Source organism: Podarcis pityusensis, assembly GCF_964106645.2.
Source record: "Podarcis pityusensis genome assembly, chromosome: 2".
NCBI lineage: Eukaryota > Metazoa > Chordata > Lepidosauria > Squamata > Lacertidae > Podarcis > Podarcis pityusensis.
Window position 1 is genome coordinate 51,592,245 of NC_138029.1, and position 25,108 is coordinate 51,617,352.

The 25,108-nt window shown below is 42.6% G+C and overlaps 1 protein-coding gene across 6 annotated transcripts in view; it reads left to right on the plus strand.

Annotated features, from left to right (window-relative positions):
- Positions 1–24,748, plus strand: part of SH3TC2 (SH3 domain and tetratricopeptide repeats 2) — a 51,838-nt gene extending 27,090 nt beyond the window's left edge. For 3 of the 6 annotated variants that reach the window (XM_080997087.1, XM_080997092.1, XM_080997089.1), the window contains exons 6-18: positions 452–595; positions 1,829–2,024; positions 2,566–2,639; positions 3,340–3,535; positions 8,369–8,505; positions 9,002–9,043; positions 9,139–10,854; positions 11,553–11,733; positions 14,353–14,503; positions 15,728–15,850; positions 17,242–17,392; positions 18,809–19,005; positions 20,680–24,748. In XM_080997087.1, coding sequence (XP_080853213.1) covers positions 452–595; positions 1,829–2,024; positions 2,566–2,639; positions 3,340–3,535; positions 8,369–8,505; positions 9,002–9,043; positions 9,139–10,854; positions 11,553–11,733; positions 14,353–14,503; positions 15,728–15,850; positions 17,242–17,392; positions 18,809–19,005; positions 20,680–20,871 — 3,500 coding nt within the window. In that variant the 3' untranslated portion in view covers positions 20,872–24,748. Of the gene's footprint in view, positions 1–451; positions 596–1,828; positions 2,025–2,565; positions 2,640–3,339; positions 3,536–8,368; positions 8,506–8,991; positions 9,044–9,138; positions 10,855–11,552; positions 11,734–14,352; positions 14,504–15,727; positions 15,851–17,241; positions 17,393–18,808; positions 19,006–20,679 lie in introns of all 6 variants that reach the window. The other 3 variants (XM_080997091.1, XM_080997090.1, XM_080997088.1) reach the window with 1 other exon arrangement.
- The last annotated feature ends 360 nt before the right edge of the window (positions 24,749–25,108 follow it).

The following is a 25,108-nucleotide window of genomic DNA, read 5'->3' on the forward strand; positions in this document are numbered from 1 at the left end:
AGGGGGTGGCAGTGAGAAAAGGATGCACACACTTCATTTGCCTGTGGCCCCAGACACTACTGGGTTTGGCCCTCCCCACCCCAACAGGCAGCCTTTGACAAATTATCCCTAATGGAGTGTGGCCCTTGACAGAAAAACATTCCCTTCTTCTATGTTATAGGATTTTTAAAAAAAGCTTATTGTGCTTTAAAGTTTTTGTTTTGTGGTTTTATTATTATTATTGGCTTATTTGATTTTTAACTACTTCTGAAACTTCCTGCTGAGGGACGGCTTGTGTAAGTTTGAGAAATAAATAGAACGTTTTCAGTTTGGCCCTGAGGCTGTGTGGCGTGGGCCTGAAGAATGACCGACATTCTGTGTCAAATGTTTTACCTGAGAAAACCACTGCTGCATGTTTGCTCTTGGAAGCCACATGATACGTTTGCATTCTTCCTTTTTTATTGTGGATCAGGCTATGTGGGCTGCTGTTTGGAGCATCTTCTCTTCACCCCTGAGTACTGGCTGAACTGTGCTCTGGTGGAGGACACCGAGATAACTGTTGCTCTAGACGAGGATCACATGGCCACCATGTACTTAGGTCTTCTGCTTCAGGAAGGTGAGAAATATGGAGCCAGTCTTACAGCTCCTCTCCAATTATCCCTTTAGGAGTATGTTTTGGATCCATAATACTGCATATCCATAAGGTGGGCCCTTAAGTGGGTTGCTCTGGACTCCTATTGGCAGGAGAGAGAAGGCCAGAGTGGGACCATGCAGGTGTGCAGTAGGTAGATTTTGGAAAAGGGTCCTACCTGCCTCAAACCCCAAAATCTGGTTCTGGTGAGAGGAATAGTCCCCAGCAAAAGTGTACAATAGACAGGTACTATTTACTTAGATCCTATAATGTAAAGTTCTCTGGGTGGCTTACAGTAAATAATATATGAGATAATATATAAAACCATAATATTACAGAAAAAGTAAAATTTAAAAAGCTACCAAAAAATTGCCTACTCCCCAATTAAAACACAGATATACAAACTGAGAAAGACCCAGATTATCTAAATTATTTAAAATGTTGTAGTGACCAGGAAGGCTTTACCTATCTCCGAAAACACCACGAAGATGAGGACAAGCTTTTCCATATGTAACAGGGGCACCAACCCTGACCAAAGACTATCAGAAAGGAAGTTCACTGTGAGCAAATCACTTCATTTAGTCAACACGAGGAGCCCAAAATCGTTCTGCACAAAATTCTTTTTGACGCAAACATGAGGTCAGGGAGCAACTGGATCCTGAGATAATGCACTGAACAATTTTCTGCCTCAGAGCCCACATCCCAACCTCCAAATGGTTGCTTCAGAGAGGAGATTTCAGAATAAGGCATGGTTCTGAACTGCTGGGCACCCTCTTGCCCTCATAAGTGGTCATTGCAGGAGAGGGATTTTCCCACAGAATTTTCACTGGTATCATGCTTGTTATTTTTGTTACCCACCTTTCTCTAAGGTGGGTAAGACCCAAGGCAAGTTACAAATCAGTACAACGAAAACAAAACCAGTAAAACACAAATGCAGCTATGTAGCCAATGCCCATAAAGCACTACAATTTGAAATAGCTTTAAACTTGGACTTCCAAAAGAGAAAAGTCCTCATGATTTTGTGCAAGGGGATAGAGAGATTGGACCAAACAAGGTCTCTGAGGTGGGAATTCCACAATTGTGACACCATGACAGAAAAAGCCTGGCTTGCTGTGGTTTCCAAGCTGAAGTTTGAAGGTAGTAACACATGGAGCAGGGCTTCCAAGCTGTTTATAGGACACTAATCCTGACCGTTATCAATTCTTCTTTCATCTGCAGGAAACTTCTTTGCCAGGGTCGTGGTTGGTGTCCTGACAGATGAAGAAGGGGAGGATTTGAAGCTCTCCAAAAATGAGCTTGTCCATGTGAAAGACATTGGGCATGACACCAAATGGGAAGGGACATCTCTGTTGAATGACCAAAGGGGCCTGGTCCCTGTCACAGCCATGGAACCATTGCCCCATCCTTTTTACCAGTAAGTAGAGCGGCTGTGGCAATCTATACACAGGGCCGACATTGTGGGTCATTGTGGCCGTAACCTGGGTTCACTCAGAGTAAAACGCTCAGAATGAAAACATTCTTATCTCTGAGGGTAAAATGGGCTGCTATTAATATACCTGCCCTCTGTAAATACATCCTGAGATCAGTTTTATTGGCAATTATGTTATGAAAGGTTAGTGTGCACCATCTCCCACCCCCAAATGTGAAGCAAAGAGTACAGTCGTACCTTGGAAGTCGAACGGAATCCGTTCCGGAAGTCCATTCGACTTCCAAAATGTTCGGAAACCAAAGCGTGGCTTCTGATTGGCTGCAGGAAGCTCCTGCAGCCAACCAGAAGCCGTGGAATCCCCGTTGGATGTTTGGGTTCCAAAGAACGTTCCCAAACCGGAACACTCACTTCTGAGTTTGCGGCATTCAGGAGCCAAAATGTCCAAATACCAAGGCATTCGGGATCCAAGGTACGACTGTACTCTGAAAGAAATAGAGTGTTCATTCACAGCTCTTCATATCCATAGGTGGTTCCTGAAGAACTATCCAATGAGCTGTGGTATCTCCAAACAAATCAGCGGACCTGGCTCTTTGCAGATTGGTGAGGACAATCTCATTGGGGGTAAATTGTAGATAACTGACTTAAGACTGATCCATTGTGTACTTCTCTCTTTATTTGAAGTGGGGGTGGGATTGCAGGATTTTTAGAATGTCTTAGATTTGAACAGTACATAGTATGCATTTTTTAATCATTTGTTTAAATTAGAAGCGGAAACACCAGCTAAATTAGCTTCATTTGCCCTCAGTGACATCAAATCTAATTGGCTAGAATAGTGTCATGACATCATTACATTTACTATGTGATGTACCTAATTGACTGAAACCACACTATGAAAAAGGAAGCACCTAACAGGTTGGGGTACTGCCAAAGCAACAGATGAGGGGGCGGTGATGGCAAATTGACACAAAAAATGCGAACATTCGCAATAGTAGTGATTATCCCCTACCTTCACTCCAAATGCTTTCACGCTGAAAGCTGAAATAGGCAAACATTTTACCCAAGCTTCTTTCTTTCTTCTGTCTTCATTTTAAGGGGGACTGTATTAAGAAGAATAAGCTGTGGTTTCAGGTGAAACCCAAGTGACAGGACAAAACACAAATGTTATGGGACACAAAGGGACCTTGTTTCCACATTCAACCCATAAGCATGCCCTTCTCTGCCACTGGTCACTGTTTGTAAGAGAGAATGGTTCAATTGTTCAGCCTGCTGAAGTGAGGGACATTTTTGTTTTATTTCTTAGGCCAAGGGAGGTGCACAACTACAGAAGATCACAGAGGGAGAGGATGGGACGAGCTGAGCTTCTGCAAAGGGGACACCATAGAGGTCACTGGCTTTCTCATTCCAGGCCTCCAGTGGTTTATAGGGAAATCCACAACCAGCGGTGCAGTAGGCTTTGTCCAAACCAGATGTGTGCATCCTGAGACTTGTGAGCCAATGTAAGTGTGAAATACCCACAGAGGGAGGAAAACACACTTGTGGCCTGGGATAAAGACACAATTGGTGTTTATTGCATAAATGCTGAAATCAAGTTTGGGATCTTTTTCTGTGTAGGGTGAGGTGTGAGGGGACTGTGGATAGGAGACAGGAAAAATGTTGTTGCTTAAGAAAACATCTCAAGGCATGTGATCAAAATCATAACAGAAATTATTTGTGAGTTGAATATGAGTTTGTTAAATGGAGATGTTTAAAGATATGCCTTGCCTCAGGCACAAAGCAACTCAAACAGTACAGTTCTATGGGTGATCACTACCTGGTGGGAAGTTAATCTCTGAACAAATCAACATACAGAGGAAGTACAAAGATAAGAGTATCTGTTTACTTTTGCTTGACAGTTCACATTTTCAAATATTTTGGAGTTCTTGCGTCCTGTTTCTCCACAAAGTGACTTGAAGAATCCGGTGTTCATTTTCTTTACTTTTGGAATTTATTTGTAATTATTTCTCCCCCCACCAAATGCTAAATGGTTCCCTGCAGTAATTGATTTAAGCTTCAAGTGTTTGCTTGCATCTGTGAGGACCAGATCTTTTTAAAAATGAGACTGGAGATTTAAAATATATAATTTCAGGTGATGAGAAAATAGGCTTTTGAGACAAAAGCACCACAGCTTATGCCTCTTTCAGGTTTCTGTGAGGCATGTCATTAAGAAATGTTGGCACAACTTGTATCTTATCTCTTGCTCTGAATTTCAGTTAACTGATAACATTCTCCAGTATGTAGAAATTGGCTTGATATGGCAGCAGTGAGGGAAGAGCGGGGGGGGGGGGGGCAGTTGCTCCAGTCCAGTAGCTCTGGTGTTCACATGTGAGTTCTGAAGCTTACAGAATATTCCAAATGATGCCCGTTTCACTTTAACATTGGGGAAAGCTCTGTGTGTGCATTGTGCATGGTGCTTGTCCTGACACAGAAAAGAATGGGGGAGTTTCTGTTCATGTGGAGGTGCATCATAGAATTCCAGCTCATAGCTGATGGGTTTATTGTAGGAACAACCTTGTTTCAGAGCAAGTAGATAATTATATTCAGATCCGTGGATGAATATTCAGAAAATACTTCGGTCACATGTAAGAACAGCTAGAAAAGGAATGTGTACATGGCAGTCCTTCGTCTATGCAGAAGTAAGTCCTGTAGAGTTCTGTGTGGCTTACTCTGAGGTAAGTGAGTATAGGATTGCAGCTGTAGTTTAAGGAAATCCTGGGTTTTTAAAGAGGATTTGATAAGGCTTTCAAAAGTGGTTTATGGTTTGGTGAATATTGCACTAATGTATAGTAGTTGGTCTTGGTCCCAAAGATATTCTCAAGCGATCATCTGCTGTCAGGTGCATTTTGGGTAATAGAAGAGAAGCACAAAGTAGAGAAAGATGGTAGCCTTTAATTGCAGAACTACTGTTTGTGCAGCTTGCAAGCTTATGAGAATAAAGAGTCACCAATTGAAGGGACAGAGCAAAACAGACAGCTTACTTGACAGGGTGGGGAAGCTTAGTTGGTCATTAGCACTACTTTAAAGTCAATTCAATCAATTTCAGGTAGTTTATCTTCTGGTCAGAGGACTATAAATGTTAATACCTCTGGGACATCTACTTTCAGTGAAGGCTTAACTAGCACATGTGTGGCAGCATGAGGCTGGATTTCTAGTGGCAGGATTTGTCCAGGTGCTCTGATTAAGGTATTGTATCACTGCAAGTAATGGGTTTGAAAACTATGGTCCAAGCAAAAGTTGGAATTAAAACAAACAAACAGGATGCCTCTGAGCATGTTCTGAGCCTAGGAATTTGTTTTCCAGGATGAGAACTGAACTAAACATCATTCTCTTGCCCAGAAGTCCGTGTCTGCTTAGCTTTCTTCCTTTCAGGAGCCTAATGTAGGTAGGAAACAGCAATCTGTGGTTGCTGCTGCAGCTGAACCTTTGGGAACTGGAAACCCCTGCAAATCTAGTGCAAATTGCTGGAGTGAACTACCAGTAGATTTCAACCTACCTTCTACTCACCCTCAGCCTAAAAGCTTGCAAAGTAGATGTCAGGTGTGCTTCCTTAAGGAAGTCATTCCAAAGCTGTGGTGCCCCTATTGAAAAAAGCTGTCTCCTGACAGTTATTGCATATATCACATACAAATGTTATTCATGCAGGAAGTTAGAAGACAAATGAAGCGTATATCCTAACCAATTCAGGTACATTTGAGCTTTGTATGTATGCATGTAGAGTTGTGTGTGGAATTGTGGTGGCCACAAGATGTCACTGTTAATCTTCCTCAAGATTTTCAGTTTGCGATGCTCTGGAAAGATTTTTCCTTGGAGTGATACTTTCCTTCTACTGTAAGTGGATGATGAATGCCATAACTACATATCATGCTTCATAACAATGCAAAGGGGGTTACTCTCAGGTATAGGATTGCAGCCTATAACATTGAAACTTGAGTCTGCAATCCCACACTCACCTCAGAATAATCCCCATTGAACTCATAAACCAATACTCAGACTTACCTCTGATTAACCATGTCTAGGATAATACTTTACATCTCCTTTCTTCATCAAAATAAGACTGCTGGTGGAATAATGTTTCATTAGTTATCTTAATCAATACAATAATTAACTAATTTAAAATAAAATAAATACTATTTGTCATAGTTTAGGTGCTGTTCTGCTGGCAGTAATAGCATTTAACATTTTAGTTTTTTAAAAAATCTGTTTTGGAAAATCATTGTATTCCCCCCCCCCCCCCCCGCCGCCCAAAAAAAATTATTCATTTTATAACACAACTAAACAACACAAACAGAAAAAACAAACAATACAAACAAATTATTGTTTTATCCTTATTTTTTCTAAACATTGTTAGGTGGGCTTCCCCAAGTCCCCCCCCCATCTGATTTTCATTTTACCTCATCTTTAGCAATTTACATATATCACAATTTTTAACCTTTTTTTTAATCACGCTTACTTTTACCATCAAAATCTTCACATTTTATCACTTACAAATAATACTATTTTAAAAGACACCATCTTCTACTTCTAACTCTACAGCCTATATTCACTTCCAAAGCTATTCTAAGATTTAAATATTAACATATTTTTTCAGATATTCTTTAAACTTCTTCCAATCTTCTTCCACCGTCTCTTCTTTCTGGTCTCGGAGTCTCCCAGTCAGTTCAGCAAGTTCCATATAGTCCATCATCTTCATCTGCCATTCTTCGATAGTTGGTAAATCTTGTTTCTTCCAATTCTTCGCTAGTAATATTCTCGCAGCTGTTGTGGCATACAGAAAAAAAGTAACATCCTTTTTGGGGATTTCACACCCCACTATACCAAGTAAAAAGGCTTCTGGTTTCTTAATAAATGTGTTTTTCAACACTTTTTTCAGTTCATTATAAATCCTTTCCCAGAAGTCTTTTACCTTGGGGCACGTCCACCACATGTGGTAAAAGGTTCCTTCTTTTTCCTTACATTTCCAGCATTTATCATCATGAGTATGATACATTTTTGCTAACTTCACTGGTGTTAAGTACTATCTGTACATCATTTTCATCAAATTTTCTCTTAATACATTACATGCTGTAAATTTAATTCCTTTTTTCCACAATTTCTCCCAATCCAACATCATAATATTGTGCCCCACATCCCTAGCCCATTCAGTCATTACAGATTTCACTTGTTCCTCTTTCGTATGCCATTCCAGCAATAAATTATACATCTTGGATAGGTTTTTCATTTTTGTATCTAATAATTCCATTTCCAGTTTGGATTTTTCTGTTTGAAAACCAATTTTCTTATCCATTTTAAACACTTCATTTTTCTGGATGTACTGGAACCAATCATCTAATTTATCTTTTAACTGGTTATAAAATTTTAATCTAAATTGGTCCCCTACTTCCATCAAAATATCATTATACTTCAACCACTTGGTTTTCATATTCAACTTTTTATAGGTCTTAGTTTCCAATGGTGATATCCACCTGAGTGTTTTCCTTTCTAACAAATCATTATATCTTATCCAAACATTGTACAAAGATTTTCTAATTATATGATTTTTAAATCCTTTGTGAGCCTTTATCTTCTAATACAATAAATATGCATGCCATCCAAATACATTATCAGAACCTTCCAAATCTAAAATGTCTGTATCTTCCAGCAAAAACCATTCTTTCAACCAGCAAAAGGCTGCTGCTTCAAAGTAAATCCTTAAATCTGGCAGGGAGAAACCCCCTGTCTCTTTCACATCTGTTAATAACTTGAACTTAATTCTGGGTTTCCCCCCCTGCCAGATAAATTTAGACAATACCTTTTGCCATTCCTTAAAACAATTCAACTTGTCAATAATAGGAAGCGGAAAATCATTGTAAGCATACCATGGTGGGTTCCTGTCAGGGATGAACTTGCTTGCAGTGCTGAGTGAGAATTTGAACCCTAGCTTCCCCAAGTCCCAATTTAGCTATGCTGTACATAATATAGAACATTTTCCTTCACTGTTTGCCTCACAACTTGTTTCCAGCAGGTTGGTGGGAAAAACCCAGTTATCTTGCTAGAGATTCCCCCCCCCCCCGGATATTCAGATCTGCTCTCTTAACTTTGGGTAAAGTAGATTTTCCTTGGAACGCAGTGCCTTCACCACATCTAAAACTTTGGTGCTCAGCTTCAGCTTTACTGCAAGGAATAGTTAAGGAGTGGAAATATTACACATTCCTTGGAAATGACACCAGTTTTTGTCTCTTAGCAGAGGCAAAGAGAGAGATTAGGATGGGGTGTAGTGCTGACTTGCTGTTACCCATGTTTTATCCCCAACACAGGCAAAAGAATCCAGTATTTTTTAGCGAAGAAGAAGTCGCTTCCATTCTGCAGGTTCCATCCAACGGCAATGAGACGCATTACAGTAATCTTCTGGGTGAATGGGCACAAACAGACATCACTTCTGTGTACAGGCTTGGTGAGTATCCACTCCTCCCTAATACAGCCCTTTGTCTAATAGCAAAATGCTGTACTACCTGTCATTCCCAACTTTTGCCATTTCCCTCCAACTGTTCACTCCATTCATGTTTTGAATCACCATCATCAATTACTGTTGGATATTAGTGAGCCATCATATTCTTAAATAGCTGGTCAAACGATATAAATGAAAGAGATAGCACTACTTTTATCAAAATTTAAAACCAGATTTTGTCGGCATTTTCCTTTTGGAAAATTAACTTTTCTAATTCAGAATGGACAACAAGCTCTCCTTTCACCCAAGGGGTCATAGTGCTTCTGAGTGCCTCCTACGCCTGTCTTCTTCCCTTCAAGCACATCTCCCAAGTTCAGGCTAAATGTGTTGTGAGACAAAGACAGTGAAAGCCTTTGGTTTTCGTACAGTATTTGAGGTGCAGCCTTCTTGCTTCCCATGATCTCATTCTGCATATTTCCCACCCTTTTTCTGGGTCCCACAGATGGCTTTGAACCTGTGGCAATGTACCCAAGAATGCCATCAGGTGAGTATGGATGAAGGGGAAAGTGGGTGCTGTTTTTCCTGAAATGTATCTTCATGAGGGGAAGCATTTCCTTGTGGCTTATCTCTCTCTTTCAGATGCAGTTGTTCAGGGACTTAAGGATGGCTGGATGTTTGAGAGCTGGGGGAAGCAGGCTAGCAATAGCTTGCCCACTCCTAGTGGTTCTGAAAAGTCCAGTCCTGTTGGTGACTCTTCACCTTCTACCCTGGAACACTTACTTCTGCCAGAACCAGATGATCTTGATGACCCCAAGTTCTTTATTGACCTGAACGCTGGACACATGGAGGACTCTGATGTTTTTGACCCTATATTGACTTTCCTCAACCAAGATGGCTATGTGCCCCATTTCCAAAGTCTCTATGACCTCTCTTTTTCCTTCCTCAGTTCCACCTTCTATGGCTTCTCCAGTGAGGAAGAGCTAGTCCTATACCTAGAGACATCCAGGAACTGGGCCAAGAGAGGTCACCTTGCTTGGGCTCACATCCGGATATGCTTTCTCTTGGGCCGCCTCTGCACCAAGAAGGCCAAGTTCTCTCAGGCTCGAGTGTATTTTGAGGAAGCCATGAGTGCTATTGACAGAGGTTTTGACGACCTGCCCCTGCTTGCCTCGCTGCACACGAACCTCGCTGCCATTTACCTGAAGCAGAAGATGAAGCAGAAGTTCTTGTCCGTGCTTGGGAAAGGGGTGGCCCTTCTGGCCTGCCTGCCTGGACACTGCTTCTGTTCCGAGAATGAGCTTGAGGTCATGATGTACATTCTGAGAGAAGCCATTGCCATGGGCAACATTGCTTTGGAAGCTCGGGCCTGCCTTCTTGTGGTCAGGCTCTTCTTGCAGCTGGGCAAGTATGACGAAGTCCTGCCTTTCTCCGAACGCTTGCAGTTCCTGTGCTCCAGTGTCTCTAGCCAGGACTCCAGTGCACCCTCTTTGGACCTGATGCCTCTCCTGACCTACCTCTATGAGAAGAAGTGCTTGCCGCATGTTGCCTTGGCATCTGCCAGGCTTTCCCCTCCCAGCCCTGTGAAAGGGGCACCAACACCCATTTGGAGAGCTGGATTCATCCTTTCAAATGCTTCTAAGCTCCTGGTGATCCAAGACAGGAGAAGCAGAAGCAGCGTCCCCGCTTTGGCTTGCCTCTACCTGAGCTGTGCCTTGGCCTTCTCCCACGAAAACGGAGCTGTGCCCACGGAGAGAGCCCTTTGTGCAGTGTTATCCAAAATGTACCTCAAGCATGGCATGTTACAAGGAGCCGTTCATTATTCGAACAGGGCTGTTGCCCTTGGCAAAGTGATGGGCGAGGAGGAAGCTTTTGAGTCCTCCCTTTCTTTGGGGTGGGTGTACGCTTTGAGCAGCCAGCCAGAAAAAGCGTCGGAGATCATGTTGCGCCTCCTGCGTTCTCTGCGACAGACAGACAGCATCACGCAAGACGGGGTTGTCCACAACCTTCTGGCCATTGCCCTTAAAGGAGAAGGGCAGGTGCAGAAGTCAGCAGAGAACTACCTGAGGGCCTTAAACAAAGCCCAGGAGACTGGCAACAGGCGGAACCAAGCCATTGCCTTATCCAACTTTGGGTGCCTGGCTGTCTCTTGCCAGGCAAGCCACCTAGCGGAATGCTACTTTCTCCAGGCTGTTAGGTTGTATTTTGAACTACAGGGTGGAGATGATGCACAGCTGGAGCTGGTGCAGATTCTGCTGTGGTTGGCCCAGTGCCAGGTGGAGATGCATAAGACAGATGAGAGCAAACTGTTTCATGAACTCGCCTTGGCCGTTGCCTTGAACACAAGCAACATTATGAGTGAGTAGCTAGCCTATTGGGATGTGGGTTGAGGGGGAAAATGGAGGGTGTTATTTGCTTTTTCCTTGACCTTATTTTTGTTGGGATGTTTAGGGAGGCAGGAGAGGATAGATTATTTAATGATATCCTTCCTAACTTGCACCAGCAAGTTCTATATCCTAGCAGAGTTCCAAACATCCCCCTTTTAAATTACACAGTGGTTAGCTTGTTGCTGGATCGTCTGAGCCTCACTACTTAAGATTCCTGTTTTCCCTTTTTATATCCCTCCTAAAAGAATAGACACGACCATCTGATTAAACTTAACATAAAACTAGTTTACTTACAATCATCCAGTTCACAATAAGATCCCTGAAGGCAGACTTAATTTACAGAACAACATATAACTATGTGAACTATCCCATAAGGGAAATAGTCTCAAGTGACTGCGACTCAGCAGTCACATCTCCTAACTCTTAGGAAACCAAAATGGAGAACAAGAAGAGCAGAACATGGAGGCCGTGTGCTCCTCTGTCCAAGAACAGGCCACACCCACATTAAGTCACATGCAAAGGAAGTCTGTCCCAGCTCAGGAGGAACTGGCAAGTTTTCTCCTGAGTGATACAAAGCATTCCCCAGCATGTGCGTTGTAGGAATGTTGTATTTGACTGCAATACGTTTTTACACCCCACAATTTTAAATGTTGAAATCTTGCGACCCAGGTCAACTTCAGGTCACGGAGTCCATCTGCCATTTCTATCGCAAAGTGCAGCCCAACACTGGGGCCTGCATCATCTACCATGAGCACCAACTCTTCCTAGCTCAGCAGCTCCAGGACAAAGAAATGGAAGGGCAGCTTCTGCAGGTCCTCAGCCAGCTCTACCAGAGTCTGCAGACAACCAGGTGAGTCAGCACCATGTACAACATTTAAGATGGGGAAAATGAGGCATTTCTAACCATGTTTTTTATTTCGGTGATTTTGTTGTCAGACAACTTCAATTATTTTCACTTTTATCATTTTAGTGCAAACTCATTAAATTTTAAATATGAAATTTTAAATGCCACTGTTGAGTACGGACCACATGGCATAAACTAACTACACCAGCCGCAAAACATGGCACAGTGGGTCTTAAAGCAAACCATACATTTGTTTCAAAAAGTATCCATATCCATTGAGAAACATAGTTTTTAATGTTTTTCTATTGCCCGGGGGGGGGGGGTGTACACTGCTTTGAACATTTTGAAAAATAGTATGAAATACCCCAGGAAAATATTTTTGGCATTTAGTGCAGGTGGTAAATTAGGTGGTAAATTAGCCCCAGGGCATACTGAGAATAAATATCGTTCACTTAATTTTAAATACAGCTATCTATCATGTACTTGCAAGTTACCACTGCTTTGTTTGAAGTATTGGCTATGTTATGATTGCTTAGGAATCTGAATGCTACCCTTCCTATGAAAGGTCAGAATGAGCTCAGAGGGAAGGAATATACGAAGAGGAGTTTTGTACTGTAAGCCTCCTTGCTCAAGATTACAGGTTACCCTGGAGGAAAAGGGATGCACAATGGAAAGAACTGTGTAGGAATGCCTGCCCATCAACTCCTTATCTGCCACTTCTCTGACTACATGCCGCCCTCCATTTCAGATAGAGAGAGAGACACTGGTGTCTACAGTACAGAAAGAAAACACTGGTGTCTACAGTACAGACACACTGATAAAAGAAAAAAGAAATTGTACCCACATACTGTTACAGAGGAGCCCCCTCCATGAGGAGGAGACTGTATCCACTTCCGGCTTCCGGCTTTTCCAGTGAAAGAGATAAATAGTTGTTTATATAAGACATGCTGCCGCTCTCTGCTTCAGTGAGGGAGGGAGAACAATGTGGCCCTGTGTTGACACTGCCTTTCTGAAGGGGGAATACTGGCATTGTGACCTCATGCTGATGCTGCTCACCTGAAGACTGACAGGCCATTGTGACATCATTCCAATACTGCCTGTCTGAAAAGGAGAGAAACACTTCACATATGACCAACAGCTTTCATGAAAAGATGTCTTTTGCATCCTAGAGCAGACAGGATGTTCTTAAATCTCACCCATCTCCTGCCGCCACCTTATTCATCCATCATCTCAAACACAAATTTCACTGTTCCTCAGCCATGTGGCACTGTCCCACCAGAGGGTTTTTTAAAAAAAAGATTTAGGGTGACTGCTTCTGGCTGTCTGTGATAGCGTCTTTCTGTGCCAGAGGTGGGGAATCTGTGGCCTTCCAGATGCTGTTGAACGCCAGCTCTCATCATCACCAGCCAGCATGACCAGCGGTCAGGCATGCTGGGAGTTGTAGTCCAGCAAGATCTGGAGGATTACAGGTTCCCAGAAGAATGGTAGCAAATAATTTATCTGATGAACAGGAGTCACTGAAAAGTCAGTAGCCACATATGCGACAACAGCTGCATGAATGTTACTAGCCCAAGGATGGAAGGAAGAAAAAATCCTGCCTAGGGAAGAATGGGCAAGCCAAACTGCTGGACTACACTGAAATGGCAAAACGAAGGGGGAGACTCAGGAGTCAAGAGGATAAGAACTTTGAAAAAGAATGGGAACAATTTATAATTTATTTAGGAGACCGTTGTAAGCAAATTAAAACTTTAGCTGGACTCCAAGACTCACTTGCAATGTAACGATGGATGATTAGAAAAAATGAAATTTGGAGAATGGACTTATATGCAGTTATGAACATTGTAATAAGGAACCATGTAGGGGATGGGGGGGCAGTCGAGATTCAGATAATGTCAAGAGATGATTATATAAATTGCTGGATTGTAAACTTGTATTGGTAAAAGCAAATAAAAAATATTTTCCAAAAAAAAGAAAGAAAAGAGAAATCAGTAGCCACTGAGATGAAAAGACATCAGTTGCAGTTATTTTTCCTTAAAAAAAACACTAAAATCACAACTACAAACAGTTATCTCTTGGATGGCCTACTCTTTGCCATGTTTGCTGTGTGATATTGATCCCATTACTAATGTGCAAACATCTCATGTGCAATCCATTTACCACGATTGGAGGGAACAGATTTCATAGGTGATGTAAACACACTTTTAATATGTTGCCAGTTATGAACCTCAGACTCATTCTTGCCCATAGAGAGGCTACTCTCTGTTGCACAGGGTGAGCTGGACTTCATTTTGTAGGGAATAGGAAAGGCATAGATCCATGGCAGGACACTCCTTGATAAGAGAACTACAGTGGAAGCCACTCTTTTCCTTACACCAAATGCAGTAGAGGTCTTGGAACAGGAAGTGATTATGACATGCCTGGCCCATTCCACCTGCTTTATAAGAGCTTCTCTGTTAAGTTTAGCACTAAATGAAAGGAGACCATCATTCAGCTTGTGTCGGACTTAGGAAACAATGATGCAAGGAAAGCTTTGCAGGGCTGGTCAGAAAGGATTGGTTTGTTTTGACTTGATGCACAAGCTCCCACATCTTCTTTGCAATAATGGAGCCTCCATCAACCCCACAGATATGTGAAACGGGCCCTGGATTACACCAAACAGAGTCTGAGAATCTTCATTGACCTGGAGGAAACGGTCAAAACAGCGCAGGCCTGGCTGCAGGCTGGGAGGCTTTACTATCAAATGCAAGAGGATGAACTTGTGGAAATGTATTTGCAGGTAAAGTAAAAAGAAGAGGCCTGGTTGTGTCTAACTAACGGCTCTGTGATGTAAGATTGCCAAGCTGAGGTTCCAAACACTAATAAATAGCAAACTACTATCTGCAGGAAAATCATTATCTTTTGATTTAATGTACAATGTCTGGCGCATGGTGATTGCTGAGTCAGAGTCAGTGTCTAAGAGAAGTAGTGTCAGCAGTGGCAATACATTTCCCACCAGTTGATGGACACTGAATAGATCTTGGCTGAGGGAGAGGCACAAGTCTTGTATATTGTACTGACGTGCAGGTTTATATGCTCAGAGCTTCACTTGGGTATGAAATGTGCAATGACTCATGGCACACTGATAAAAGGTTTATTTGTGCCCAAACTCTCAAATTCCATTACTGAAGAGCTCATGAAGTGAACCCCCGTGATTATTTAAAATTGAAGAAATGTTATTGAAGCATATGGATTTATTTGCGACATTTGGATGTTTTCCCCCTGGGGAGACTGGCAGTGAATGCTAGAGGGGAAGAGGGAGTTAAATAGAAGAGTGTTGTAGCAATAGATGCCACAGTACAGAAGGAAGGTGGAGAAAGAGGGGGAGCTATGGAGTGAGGCAGGCGGACATTGGCCCCTTGATCAATGGAAGTCTGCAATAATTTTGGAACTTTTAGTATATGTGATAATCACTTTTTCCTTCGTAATCATGAGTGCACTACAGTTTTGGAGAAGAAGACTTTATGTTTGCGATAGAAATTCAGACTCTTCTGACTCTGTCCATTCCAGTACAACCCCACTGATTTGTAGGCAGTTGTGTAGGAATATTGAATTGGTTTGCTCCTGGATGTAAGTAGCAAATGGCATTCATATAGAGTGGTTTTCGAACGTAATCTGTTCCGGAAGACCATTTGAGTTCTGAAACATTCAAAAACCGAAAACTCAGTACGGAAAACTCAATACGGGAGCTGCGTGACATGTTCGACTTCTGAAAAGTGTTCGAAAACCAAAGCATTTACAAGGGTTTATGGTGTTCGAAAACTGAAACGTTTGTCAACGGAGACGTTCAAAAAGCAAGGTACCACTGTAGTTACTATACTGTGAGCAAACACGAACATTGCATATATGCTGCAATGACGAAGGGCCGGGCATAACGTTCAGTCATAACTTTTAGCCATACCTTACATTCTTCTTGTATGATGATACTGCCATTGCTCTTACCCTGACCTGATCCCTTTCCCAGGCAGCCATACAGACGTCACTGAAATCTGAAGAGCTGCATTTGGCCATGGAACTATATGAAGAGGCTGGTGATGTCTTTTTCAATGGGATCCGGAACAGACAAAAGGCAGTGGACTATTACAGGGTATCAACCACACACACAAAAATGGCACTTATGTCTGTATCTGTGAAGATCTACTTATCACGACTGCACTTGAGTATTACTGACATGGATTGGGATAGCCTATGCTGAGGTAGAGGGAGGAAGTTTAAGGAGACATGCTTTTTCACACACCTCATGACTGTTCATAGGTTTATTGAACTATAGTGCTTCTATAGTTTGCAGACTCTTTATGAGCAAGAATATATTCCACATGAGAAATAATGTTGTTGTGAAGTCATATGAGAATGTCTCAGAGTTGTTCTCTGGCTGTCTTCATTAGGACTTGAAGTGGGGCTCTGTGGGCTTGGTTTGTCTCATGGCCTTACTAAACATTATCATTCTGTCTTGCTATTCTCAGTGGGTGCTTACTTTAAAGCAGGAGATTGTGTTTCAGCTGGGGAACATAGGCAGAAATATTATGCTGCATCAATGTGGCATGTAGCATGGCTAGATACAAAGGAGTGAACTCCCTAGATTAAAGGCCATTTTTCACAGCATTTTTGAAAGCCTGGAATGTATAAAATACTTGATTATTCCAACTGTAGCCTTGATTGCATTAGTTTTTTATCCTGAGAATTTTTATTTGATTTTAAGAAAAGTTTGCACATTGCATCATTCTTGTAGTAGCAGAAGGTTGTATTGAACAGAGCTGACATGTAGCTTAAAGGCAAGCCCTTATTGCAGCTTACCCTGACCCTGGTGCCCTCCAGATGTTTGGGACTGTAATTCCCATCAGCTCCAGCTGCAGAAGGCTGCCTTACAGTTTCTAGACAACAGCCAATGGAACAAAGTTCCAGAGTTACAAAACACACACATTGTGTAACAATCTCTTTTTCTTCTGGGGGGTACAAGGGATAGGGCAGAATACATTACTGTATTTATGCTAATTATCATATGAGAAGAAAATGTCAAGGCCTGGGATTTGCTGGGTTTATTTTGACTCATTAGAAAATGAGAATTTGAAGGAGAAACGGTCACAGAGAGACTTGGCACCCCAATTTCCTCCACAATTTCCTCTACAAGACCTTGTAATAATAATGAATATTGTTAAAAAAATTTAAATGTATTCCAAGTTCTTCTCCTTTGAGGATGTTGAAGTGGCTGATATTGGGTGGGTAGAGATGAATGGGGGGCAACTTAGAGGAGTAATGTCTTGTTTGCTATATGCTAAATTATCAATATGCTATTAGTAAACACAAGGGGAAATGCTAGATGTACTGAATGGTGGAAGGAGACCGGTATAATGGCATATCCCTTTTGTTTGGGGTGTCCTTCTCTCCAAAGGGCTAATATGCAGCTCGAATGGTCGTGTGACATGGTGGGAAGTTGTGAAGTGACGTGAAAACATTGTGTCATCCCCCCCCCCCCCCCAGGGAGGAGCTGTCCCTTTGGCTAGGAAGCTGAAGGTGCTGCAGACTGAGTTGAGAGTGTTCAACAAGCTGACGGAGCTGCAGCTCGGACTCCAGAATTATGAGAAGGCTTTGGAATTTGCTACCTTGGCAACCAGGCTCAGTGTGGATGTAGGTAGGAAAGGACTAAGGATACATAGCACAGTAATGTCTAAGCCATCTTGTGGAAGGCACCCAGGGAGAGGTGCAATGGACCAGGAATTAGAGAGACTGCTGTTCCCGGAAAAGCCACTATTATAATACACATTTTAATAGCAACTCACTCTGCAGTGAAGAGCAGGCTAAAAATATTTTAAATAAATACATTGCAAAACCAAGATAGTAAAGGTAGAAAAAGAGCACAGAATGTCACCAAATGCCTAAGTAAGAGATGTCTTCTGCTGTTGCTTTTGGAGATAGATACCTGTTTGGAAGCAAAGGAGGTGGGTCTGTATTGATTTTAAGAACTGAAGAAAGAAAAGAAGGAGTTTTATCATTCATTGCTGGGGACCCTGTCACTGAGGAAGAGTTCCCAAATATGTTCATCTTTCCCCAAATGAATTCTTCCCATGTCTCAACTAGAAATTATCTAACCAAGACAATGCACATGGTCTCTGTGAGAACAGAGGGCTTGAGTAGATGGGCTTTGGCCTGATCCAGCAGGACTGTTACGTTCTTATGTTATGTTAACATTATTGGCTTTATATTAGTGTGGCTGCAGCCAGTAGTCTAGAAATTCCTAACTGAAATAAACTGATACTTGTTCCAGTCCACCATTTTATGCCAATTATCCATAAACTCAACCAGCTTTTTAATGTGGGTTAGCTACCATTGGCCACAATACAGTGTGTATTCATTCTGAGGAAGAGTGTGTAGATCTCCCTAAATCTGTCAATGTATAAATCTGTTTTGCTCCTCCTATCTTTTGATTTTCAGTAGAAAATTTCTGCAATTACTTTTAGAAATAGTGTGTCCAATTTCAGATTTATAGTCTGTTCTGTAGTTATATTAAAGTGCAAGAGTTGCCGTTCAGTCCATCCCTTCTTTGCTGTGAATTTCCCCCCTCTTTCCATGGAAGTAATCGATGCTTCTAATCTTGTGTAATGAAAAACTGCATTTTAAAAAATGCATAATGAATTTTTAAAAAATCATACAACAGAGACAATAATAACATGTATATTTATTTTGTTTTAATTGATGGGAAACCTACCTGTCAAGAGTTTGACATGAATTTATGCTATCAAATTGACAGTGACACAGATTTTTTTTTAGGACATAGGGATTGGAATATGCATTGAAAAGCCAGGGAAAATGGCATCACGCAGTAGCAGCAGCACTGCAACCAAAACAAATTAATTCAGAGGAACTGCTCATTGTTTTGCTCTTGTTTTTTTTTTTGGGGGGGGGGACAGAAATTCAGAAAGAAGGAAATTGAGAAGCATCCTCAATTCATACATCACCCAGAGTCACCAAACATGTACTCATTTGTATATTAGTAGGATGTATCATTAATCTTATTTCATTTTAATTTTAATTTTAATTCTAATTTAAGGAGATCAGTTGCAAGAAGTGGTTGCTTTTCACCGCCTGGCGACAGTGTACTATTGTCTGCAAATGTATGAAATGGCTGAGGACTGCTACTTGAGGACACTCTCTCTACGCTCACCATTGTTGCAAGGTGCTCAGGAAGCTATGTATTATTCCAAGGTTTACTGTCGCCTGGGAGATTTGACCCTGCACAAACTAAAGGTGAGTGACAGCAGTCTGTGACACATCCTGTGATGAATCTCACTAAACATGTGGCAAGGCCACATGCTAAGTTTTGTCTGACCTTGCGCTTAAATGAAGTCTTTCACTATCCCATTAAAAATCTAAGAGCCTGCAGTCATCAGTTGCCATGAATTGTTCCAGAAAATGCCACCCATTTGTGGTGATGTACGTGCTCTGTTGTGTTGGCTTCTGCCTTGCTGCAGTTCCAGAACCTGTTCAGTCTTCCCTGGACCTCCAAATCCTCTGACTTCAGTTTGACCCACAGGTCTTGAACCTTAATTTTGCTTTTCAATAGCCCTGCTACTTCCCTTCGACACTAATTTTTCTCTCTGGCAATCTAGACCACCCCACCTCATTCTCTGTGGCTAGGTATGAAACATAGTTGTTGTTGTTGTTGTTAAAATTTGTATACCACCCTTCTGAAGATCACAGGGTGATTCACAACATAAAAACAAAAAATGAGAACACAAAATTCATAATAAAACAAAAACAAACCAATAATCTCCCTCCCACAAACACATTTTAAAAGCCATAGAATGTTAATCAGCCAAATGCCTGGTTGAAGTGAAACATTTTTGGCTGGCACCGAAAGATATGTAATGAAGGCACCAGGCGAGCCTCCCTGGGGAGAGCATCCCACAAATGGGGAGCCAATGCAGAAAATGCCCATTCTTACGTTGCCACCCTCTGGACCTTTTGTGGAGGAGGCACATGTATAAGGGCCTCAGATGATGATCACAGCGTCTGGGTCAGTCCATTTGGGGAGAGACAGTCCTTGACGTAGTGCAATTGTGAGCTGTTTAAGGCTTTATAGGTGAAAACCAGCACTTTGAATTGGGCCCAGAAGCTAATTGGCAGCCAGTGTAGTCGGGCCAGAATCGGTAAAACATACTCAAACTGTCTTGTCCCGCTGAGCAACCTGGCTGCTGAATTCTGCACCAGCTGAAGTTTCTGAACTTCTTAGAAGCTGTGCCATGACTGGAAGAGTTCCTCTCAAAAAATGCTGCTTGAGGCACAAATGTAATCATATTTTCAAGGTTCCCTCTGGTTTTTAAAAGATCGTTGGGAGAGGTCCTTCCCTTCTATCACACCAATATCAGAGGCATGTTTTGCAAGGGCGCAAGACAGGGCCTGTACCTAGGCTCTGGAACTAATTTCTGAGGGAGGCCCAATTAGCCTTCTCTATTAACTTTCTGCCACCAGATGAAGCCGTTGCCCCGACAGAGTGATTTGTGTTTCTGCTGCTGGTGTTTCTTTGGGATGCTTGTTTTAATTTTCAGTGTTGCTTTTTCTCTGCTCTTGCTTTTATTTAGGGTTTTTAATTACAGTTTTATTTATCGCATTGCTCTGCTTTTATACTGAATTAAATATTCAGTATATTATTGTTAGATGCCTATTGGCACCTAGTGAGGATGGTGGAGGGTAAATAATAAATGATACAATAAATAGATGTGTGGAGGCGGAAATTAATTAATAATTATCTGTGTTGGTCGATTAGAGCAAAGTCAGTATTCCCCTGGTGATTGACTAACTGTGCAACTTGCTTAAAGAGATCTGGGGAGCATCCATTATGCTTTCGTCCCTGCATTGATACCCACAGTCAATCAAACTGGTTTCTCACCCCTCTAATTTTCCTGTCCCCTTTATCCTCAGGATGAACAAGATGCAGCTAACTACTTCCTCTTGGCCTTGGCTGCTGCCACTGAGCTTGATGACCAGGCTTGGGAATGCAAGATTCAGTCCAAGCTGGCACAAATATATCATGCTTCCCAGTCTGATAAGAGCCCAAGGGGGTGGACCACGTATCGGGCCCGGTGGCTGAGCGAAGGAAGACGTGATGTATGACAAATCACCTTGCAGGACTCAAGAGCTCTCAGACCTCTGAACCAGAAGAAACGAAGCTCGTTTTTCTCACCTCACTGCCAAAGAGCTCTCAAGTGCCTCCTTGACTTTGAAGCGAAGGGGAGAAACACGTTCTGGCACTTCACTCTCCCTGTGTTTTGAAATTACTGATGAGAAAACCTTAATCTGTCAGGGGGTGGATGCACTTTCTAATAGACCGACACAAAGTGGATAAAAGCCAGGTCCCTCGTGTTTTTTATAGCCTAATATTTATCAGCAACACATACGAAGAGAAGACTTCCATCGAGACCTCATTTAATTAGATACACACTGTGAAGGTGTTGCTTAAAGTGCAAATTGAAAGCACAAGGTAGGATATAAACAAGAATTAGCTTGTGGAAACATAAGTTGGCCAGGCTTTGAAGTAGCTGGAGATGATCTCTGAAAAGATACAGCATGAGGATGTTCAACTTGTACCCATTCAACTTCAGTGCCAAAATGCAGCGTGCACTTTCACGTTCCCTGCAAACCTTGAATGAGCCCTGAAAGATAGAAAGTTCACTTACAGGAACTTTTTGGGGTTGTTGTTTTTTAAAGGATTGTGTGTGTGTGTTTTAAGTTGTCGGCAATCTACGCTTATGTTTATTTCTGTTTTTCAGCTTTATCTTTATCCTCAAGCAGTTTCTCTGTGCCGGTGTAAACTGCATCGGGACCACAAAGATATTCATAGCAAAAGACATAATGGCAGATAGCACCTTTAAAGAGAACATGTGCATGTAATGGGTAAAGGAGAAGACGATCAAAAGAGGGTTCAGGACACATTCTTCAGCCAAGCAACAAGCTGCCTTTGCAACTGAATTGAACCACAAGTGATGCCCCTAGCTCCATTCCATAGGAACCTGGGACGTGACCCACTACTGAGTCAGACCACTGGTCCATCTATCTCAGTTTTATTGATACTGTCTGCAGCTCTCCAGGGTTCCCAGGCCAGATTGTTTCCCAGCCACCCCTAGAGATACCAGGTGTTGAACCTGGAACCTTCTGTATTCAAAGCATGTTCTCTGCTACCCTGACCTTCATCCCCTCTCTTCTTCCCAGTTCGTTTCTTCCTACTCCAACATGAAGTCTGTGATGGAGGCACTAAGCTGCAGATTGTTTTGCCAGTTTTTCCCAGCCAGAAAACAAGGAAGGAGGTGGAGGTGGCACTGTAAGAGAAAAGTGGGTAGTGAGAGGAGCAAGATGGGTGGGCTTCGGCCAGCATTCATTTCATTGATTTGCTTGTCTTCTCAGTTCTTTTTTGAAGCTGGACTCGGAGTGCCGTGAATTCTTTCTGAACATTAAGTGCATCTTCTGCTTAAAGTTCTCAGTAGATCCTGAATTCTACAAATCACCTCAGGCCCGGGCTTGAATCTGGCTTTTTCTATCTCCACATATTGCCACCATTACCTCTCTTTCCCAGGCCTACTCAAGTGCTCTTGCCTGGTTGGAATCCTTGAACTGCAATAATGTCTCTTGCTTGCCAAGATGGAGAGATGAAGTTGGGTGTGTGAGGAAACCTCTGACCTCCGTACAGTCCAGACCTACAAAAGTCACATCCATTTCCCTGCATCCTTTTGGGACTTGCTCCACCTGCCACTGGCAAGTGGCCCCCAGAAGGTTGCCCATGAGGGAATATGGCCCTTAGTATAAAAAATGCCGCACCCCACCCCCTGTAGAGGGGCAGAGCCTGAGGAAGGTTAGTCTTAGAGAGGGAAAAGGGCATGCACACTGAGCAGAAACTCCTCCAACAGGGGGATATATTTCTCTGCCTTCTGAGTGAAATAGGGGCTCTGGCTACAGGATTCAATGAAGCCAAACCATGGCAACCTTGGCCTCAGAGTCAGGCCCTCAGTTCTTTCTTCAGAGAACCTAAGAAGAGCCTGCTGGATCAGACCAATGGCCCATCTAGTCCAGCATCCTGTTCTCACAGTGGCCAGCCAGATGCCTGTGGAAAGCCTGAAAGCAGGATCTGACACAAGAGCATACACTTCTCCTGTATGATTTCCAGCAACTGGTATTCAGAAGCATTCAGAGATTCTTTCCTGGCAACAGGAAAAGTGTGTCCTTTATTGTGCATGTAGTTGCCAAGTCTCTGCTGGACCTGGATCTGAGAGTAACTGTACCCTATGTATCCAGAGATATGGAGTGTAGCATGAATTCCACAGGGAGGGAACGTTTCCATAGCTACACCCAGTAGGCCTCTGCTGCTTTACTGCTGCAATGCTTGCTCTGTTGCCTTCCGGCACTTTTCCCCGCTGGGTGCTCCCAGCCCCTTCCATTGAGGCTGAGATGATATACCCCATGTAGGAATGGCACGTTTATTTTTGGCAGGGCATGGAGCATTACTCGGGGGCAGCTTCAAGTGTTTGCAAGCTGTTCTTCACAGTCATCTGAGCTCAAATGAGCTTTTAAGTCTACTTGGAGATGCCACATGTTTACAGCAATCCTTCAGCCACATCAGAAATGCATAAAGTTCTGTGCATTCCAAGCTCTAAATCAGAAGTCTCTGTGCCTACAAATGTCAGGTTGTGGCAGGAGGCTGAATTCAGATGCCCTATTGTTTGATGCAGCGCAGCTAGTCTTAACATCGCGTTACGATTCTTTTCCTGTATAAAGCCACTTTTGAGAGGGTGGGGAAGAGAATTGTCTTTTCCATGGGATGTTGTGTTTGCACAGAGTGTCTCTGAACTCTTTCTCATGTTACGAAAAGCACGGATGAAAGTGAAGAGGTTCTTCCTCTGATAATAATAGAAGCTGGGATGATTTCCATGGAACTGGATGTTGGGAGGTTCAGAACAGACGAAAGGAAGTACTTCCTCACATGTTGCAGCGTTATGGAATTCATTGCTATGAGATGCACCGGCCACCAATGCAGATGGTTTTAAAAGGGGGTTAGGCAAATTTGGGGATGGCAAGGCTCAGTGACCGCTAGCCACGTGGCTGTGTTCTCCGTCCTCTCAATGCCAGCTGCCGGGGCGTGCAAGTAGGAAAAGTGCTATTGAGCTCAGGTCCTACTTGCAGGCTTCCCATAAGCAGCTTGTTGGCTACTGTGAAATGCTGCCCCAGATAGCCCTTGGGTCGGATGCAGCCACACTCTTCTTAAGTTCTTACGAAGTAAAAAATTCAGCTTCCCACCCCCTGGACCCATTTCAAAGGAGCTTGCACTTCTGCTGCACCAGGAGATGCTGAGGGAGCCCCCACATTTGGAGCAGGCAAGCCTCCCTATGGGGTAGATGCTATTCTCACAAGCCCCATGTAAAAAATAATATTGAATGAATGCAACATTGTGTGTGATAGTTCATCTCTGCTGGTAAATTCCTGAGGTGCTACCATGCCTGCCTGCTTTCTGCCTGAACGTTTGAGTCTCTGCTAAGAAGCATGAGGGATATCAGGCCTCGCTGTCTTTATGACAGCCCCTAATTGCCTATAGCAGTAACTCTGAACTGTGCCAGTCACTGCAAACGGCTGATGTAGCCATCCAGGACATGCCTCAGAACAAATGTCACAGTGTCTAAATGTGAGGGGCAATACATCGTTATAGAGCAACGTGCTTTGCATGTAGAAAGCTCCAGGTTCTGTCCCTTGACATCTTCCATTAAGCAGACGTTGGGTCCTAAGACCGTGGAAAGCTACTGTCTGTTATCATTCTGGATTAGGTGGAGTAATGGGCTGCCTTGTTTTAAGGCAGCTTCATATGTTCATACATGTTTCTGGGTGTTGTAGCGCTGGGCGTCTGCCAGCTTACAATGTACAGTTTTGCTTTTTCTTTGTGCTATATCCCATCTCACCGCTAGAGAGCAATAAGCAATAAAAATTACTTCCTGGTAATGATTATTTTTCAGTTGTTACTAAAAGCAAGAATCATTTTTTAAATCAAAAAGGGCACCTTAACCATCTGAACCTTTAAGATGCAGCTGTGTATATTTCAACGGACACAGTTAGGAGCAACTCTCTCCCAGAGGTGGTGTTTCTGCATAATTTCTAAACCCTAAACAGATCACAGTTTCCTTCTCCCACTCCTCATTTGTGGAACAAATCAGTTAAGATGGCAAAGAACTGGGCTTCATTGCTTAAGGGAGAACCTTTAGAAATAATCCTGATAGGTTCAGCTTTTGTTAGATAGCATTTCTGATTATTATAGAGAAACACTAAAATTATGAAATAACATAGTGTGCTCTAAGAAGCCAGAAATTAACCTCCT